At 27.7% G+C, this 5,416-nt stretch overlaps 1 protein-coding gene and 1 non-coding gene across 2 annotated transcripts in view; both read right to left on the bottom strand.

Annotated features, from left to right (window-relative positions):
• LOC101504129 (mitochondrial phosphate carrier protein 1, mitochondrial) overlaps window positions 1-2,895 on the bottom strand; it is a 6,292-nt gene extending 3,397 nt beyond the window's left edge. Inside the window, exons 1-5 of the mRNA XM_004512231.4 lie at window positions 2,520-2,895; window positions 1,661-2,010; window positions 1,514-1,557; window positions 603-817; window positions 391-515 (exon numbers count right to left, since the gene is read on the bottom strand). Coding sequence (XP_004512288.1) covers window positions 391-515; window positions 603-817; window positions 1,514-1,557; window positions 1,661-2,010; window positions 2,520-2,657 — 872 coding nt within the window. The 5' untranslated portion in view covers window positions 2,658-2,895. The remainder of the gene's footprint in view (window positions 1-390; window positions 516-602; window positions 818-1,513; window positions 1,558-1,660; window positions 2,011-2,519) is intronic.
• A 1,679-nt stretch (window positions 2,896-4,574) lies between these two features.
• Window positions 4,575-4,646, bottom strand: TRNAC-GCA (transfer RNA cysteine (anticodon GCA)). The gene has a single exon. It is a non-coding gene; the product is annotated as a tRNA-Cys (tRNA).
• Window positions 4,647-5,416: the final 770 nt, after the last annotated feature.

Here is a 5,416-nt window from a genome sequence, read left to right as displayed (position 1 = left end):
TATATATATATAGAGAGAGAGAGAGAGAGAGATGAATTTTATCAATTTTGTAGGATGTTACTATCCCACAATTTACGATCTCCACCCCCCTTTCGGATCCAATGCAAAATCTCAATTTTACTACCTTGCCTCTAACATTAAGATTCTCATTCAAACAAAAATTTCAACATCTTAAATCCAGAGAGATTCCAGACTTCATGCACAGATTTATTATAGTTATTTCAGACTAAATTTCACTAAATCATTAATTGTATATATCTTTCTTTAATTTTCTGTTTTCCTTTGTTTTTGTCCAGAGAGAAATAATAATCAAACAAAACAGCAGAATACTACAGAAGATACTATAAAAGAATAAATATTACTTAAGAGTTAAGGAAGTAATGCACTTACAATCCAAATAAAACTTTGATAGTGTCATAGAAAAACCATTGCAAAGTTATTGATGGACCAACGAGCAACATTCTAATAGGAAGGCTCCTGGTAAATAGATTGACTAGACCAATTTTTCTGATAGCCTGCCATAAAATAAGTGGAACACATTTAGTACAACACCTTCAATATCGGAAGGAAGTATCGTAAACCAAATGCGAAGAAGCAAATACCAGAGCGAGAGTATCGGCCTTTCTGTTATAAAGAGAAGCTACTATATTGTCAGCAGGATTAGAAATAAAGCTACCAACAGATCCAGCGGTATATCCGGCTAAACATGTCACACCAAGTTGTTGAGCTTTTGAACATTCCTCCTTTTTTCTTTTGACAACATTACTATACAAGAAATCAACAGTATGCTCGAACGTTGAGAACATAACCATGGAAACTGTCCAACAACAAAAAAACAGGATACTTAATATTCAGTTCGATGATGAATAGCTGCAAGAGTTATAGACTTAAGTATTACAAGAAAATATTCCCAATGTATGTTGTTATTTAATCATCGCAAGAACATAGTTACAAAAAATAATTGCAACATAATCAAGAAGAATAAACCGATTACTCAGAATGCTTGGCTTTAAAGAAGTCTATTGTTATTTTATAATAATTCAACATCTATTTAACTATTATTACAAGAACCTAGTCACAGGAAACATAATAGTAATTTACAACATAATCTAAAAGAATAAACTGAATACTTAGCATGCTTAGCTTAAAATAATAAATGTTTATATTAACATTCAAAATCTTTTGTTATTTTATTCATCAACAGGCTACTAATGCCTAAAACCTTATCAATCAAATAGATACTTGGACCTCAGCATGTGAATACTTATATAATGATTCAGCAAAAAAAAAAAAATTCCAGACATTAAATAGACCAGGAATGACAAAGAAACAGAAACATATACCAAAGAGAAAAGTAAGACCTAAAACTTGGTCATTTTTTAGCATACAATTATATGGTGGAAGATTTCACTAGATAGAATGGCAGCCAGCATAAAGATGTGAAAATAGTGTTCATGTTTACAGCCCTAACTAGTGCAAGATTAAATAAAGTTTCAAGAGATTATGAAATTACATGGAAGGTTTCGACCCAAAAGTGGAACAAGTCCACGGTAGAATCTGCAAGCAGTACATAAAATAGAAGATAAATAATCAAAATCATCTCCTAAAGACAGATAGATGCATATCAAGTAAGAAACTAATGTATGGAACCTTTCTTTACCCTCGTGCGCCTTCTGTTGCATATAACTTTGGAAAGCCATCAATCAAGCCCTTAGCAAAACTAGGTTGTGCTTGAACCCTGACTTTAACAGCTTCAAATGGACATAGAGCTAAATTGGCAAACACTTCAGCAGATGCACTACTAAGAAAGAACACAAGACTCCTGTTCTGATCTACCAATACATTTGAGTAAACCCCCTTGAAATATTCGTAGAGACCGAATCTGCATCCTCCTTGAGCACCATAGCCAAAGAACTTGCCTGTCCAACCTCTCCAAAGGACAGAAGGCCCTTGTTCCCTTAATAAGGTAGTAAAGCAAGTGGAAATACTGTAATACTTAATAGGGTATACCTACATGTAATAACATCACTTCCCCCATTAAATATGATCAAACCAACAACATGATCAATTCTAAGCATTAGGGTACAAAATCATTCTAATTCATAAAAAGGGTATCCAAAAACATTCCATTTTTCCACTTTTTTTTTGTTCATTAGTGTGAAAAATCATTCTCAAACATAAAAGGTACCCCAAAAAATATGTTTTTCCACATATTTTGTTACTAAACATTAGGGTACAAAATCATTCTAATTCATAAAAAGGGTAGCAAAAAACATTCATTTTTTCCACATGTTTTGTCCATTAGTATGAAAAAAATCATTCTCAAACATAAAGGGCACCCCAAAAAAATCAATTTTTCTACATATCTTGTTACTAAACATTAGGGTGCAAAATCATCCTCATACATAAAAGGGCACCTAAAAAAATTCAAAATTTTCCACTTCCCCATTTCCAACACCTAACAATCAAACATAGTTTATAAAACAAAGAATTTAATGAAAGATGAAATTGAAAAGCACCTGCATATTAACTTTCAAAACATCAAGAGGAGTGGTAGCAAGGTGAGTGGTACCAGCACTTAGCATTCCACCAATGGCACAAAGGGCATAATACCTTGGAGTTAATTCCTCACAGATTCTTCCTTCCATGGCCGCCATGACAGAAATATGAAACTTGTTTGTTAAGTGTAAAAGTCACATTCACATTCCAGTTAGGTCCATTTATTCGTTCACTAAACTATCAACTCACGTGTTTAGATTGAGAAAAAAGGTGATTTTGATCCTTAGTGGTTTTTGTAGGAACAGAAAGGAACAAAATTAGAGGTTGTAAGAGTGACACAAGTATAGTTGAATCTGATTCTCGTTAATCTTAATAGTCAAACAATGCCCCCATATTGCTGGAACTTCTTAGGCCTTTCGAAAATTGCTTCTTCATAAAATATTATTTTTTTCTAAATAAAAAACAACTGTTTTTGTATTATTAAAATTTTTTAGATGACCCAAAAAAAAAAAGAAAAAAAAAGTATATACAACAATTAGTTACGAATGGTCAAAAATCCAAGCTAAAGAAAGTTCTCTCCAAAATAAAATATATATGTTTTTTTGGATGAAAGTATTACAAAAATTGATACTTTATCTTTTATTTAATAATAGTAGCTCTAAAATATACATAGTTTAATTTAACTATTTCTATTTTGTCTTTTAATATCTAATTTATTGATATTATAGAGATTATGAATTAAATATGATGAACTACTTTTATTGTAATTCATTTAAGAGGATTCGAATAAGTACTTCATATGTTGATTCGGCGGCATAGTAATGTTTTTCATTTTTTTTTTTTAGTATGAAAATCTATTTAATTGTTAATTCATATAAAATTGTAACGTAACAAAAAAATATGACATTTTATCAATTACTTATATATTTTAAATTTTATATCATTATTAAATTAAAGAGATATAATACATCAATGCATTTTTTAAAATTGATATTCGAAAGTGGAAAAGAGAGATAAAATGTGAAGAGAGTTTTTAAATAGAGAATCTTAATTCATATTTATCTATATCTTTATGATATTTTTTTTTAGATTTAATTATAGTTTTAGTTTGGTTGCTTTTATCAATTCAAGAAATTAATCACTGTATTTTAAAATATGATAATTTTGATAACTGATTATGAGTTTTTAACTTAAAAAACAACAATGTGACATAGTTTAAATAGCATGATACAATTATGTAGAATAATTAACACTCATAAATTCACAATAGAATTATTTAAAAACTTAACTTTTAACTTTGATTTTTATTTTTTATTTTTATAATTTAGTTAATGACATATGAATAATTAATATATCTAAATAGTTTTATATCATAAAATCATATATCACATTATTTAAAATATATTAAATCGTTATTTTTAAATTTAAAAATATGAGAGAGTGATCAAAATCATCAATTTTTAAAATAATAAGATTAACTATGTGAATTGATAAAAATAAAAATATCAAAACTACAATTAAATATTTTTTTTTAATTGTGAAGTAGCTGTGTCGTATTGGAAAAATAATGTTTATATAAATTTTAATGTCTATTATTCATTTTCATTCTCCAATGGAGGTAGCTAACAAGTTGCGTTGGAGATATTCTAACTTATAAGTACAGTAATTATCATGTGTAATCTAGACTACTACACATGCCCTACAATTACTAGGACCTCAATTTTTGTTTACTTACAATAAAAAATTTATATAATTTATTTTTTTTTTTTTAATTATTTGCACTCGACTTCAGTGGATTCAACAAGAGTTTTAGTTAATTTCCAAAAATTATTTGTAAAAAATTTAAAAGATTAACTTAGGTGCCACATTTTTACTAAAGGATTAAACGATTAATCTAAAATATATTAGACTATCTAGACTTGGTATTTGAATGTCTATGGCATTATTTTTTTGACAAAACTTGTCTAGCAATTATCTTAATTAAAGAAATACTACCATTTATCTTTAGGTAACAAAAAAGTGCTACTCTACCAATTAAGAATTAGAAAAAACATTCAAAATAAAATAAAATAAAAAGGGCCCAACCGGGTTCGAACCGGTGACCTCTTGATCTGCAGTCAAATGCTCTACCACTGAGCTATGGACCCTTTGTGATGCTAACACTTCCTCTTTTATTTATTATTATTTTATATTATATGTATTTTATTTGAGAAGAGGGAATCAATTAATATACATACGCTATGAACAAAGGTATTAAAATAGAAGATTATAGAAACCTCCAAGAAGGGAATGAATGAAACACACATATTTGTTAGAACTTGAAAATCACAATATGAGAGTATGAACTCATCCTTAAAAAATAGATTTTTTGCAAAGTTAAAAACAAAATTAATTGAAGTGAGAACTTGAACTACACTTTAAAGTTGTATGTTTTAAAACATGGTTTGCAATGGAAAAATATTTGCAACAAAAATGTATAAGTAGCGGTCGTGTTATTTTCTATTTTAATGAACGGTGAAAAATAACATAAAACGGTAATAGAACGCGGTTTATTAAAAATAAATATAAATATGAGAAACTAATTTTTGTTTCTCAAATGTTAGAGAAAAATACATTTTTATAATAGATCTAATTATTTAAACACTATTTTATCTCATATTTTTAATTGTAGTCTTTTCTCATCTCTAAACAAGTATTATACATTATATGATATTTATATTTTGAATAAAAAGTATTTATTTGTAAAAAATAATTAAGACACATTTTTAACAACTCATTGTGGTTTTTTAGGTTAGTAAATAATTATGAATAAAAAATATCATACAATTACATATATTTTATCGAAATGACTATTATATTTTAAGTAGGACAAATGAATGACATGTATTAAATTGATGTGAATTATAATTTTATAATT

This window comes from Cicer arietinum, chromosome 8, assembly GCF_000331145.2.
Source record: "Cicer arietinum cultivar CDC Frontier isolate Library 1 chromosome 8, Cicar.CDCFrontier_v2.0, whole genome shotgun sequence".
NCBI classification, from domain to species: Eukaryota; Viridiplantae; Streptophyta; class Magnoliopsida; order Fabales; family Fabaceae; genus Cicer; species Cicer arietinum.
Note: the sequence above shows the minus strand (reverse complement) of the source record. Positions and strands in the feature narration are given on the sequence as shown.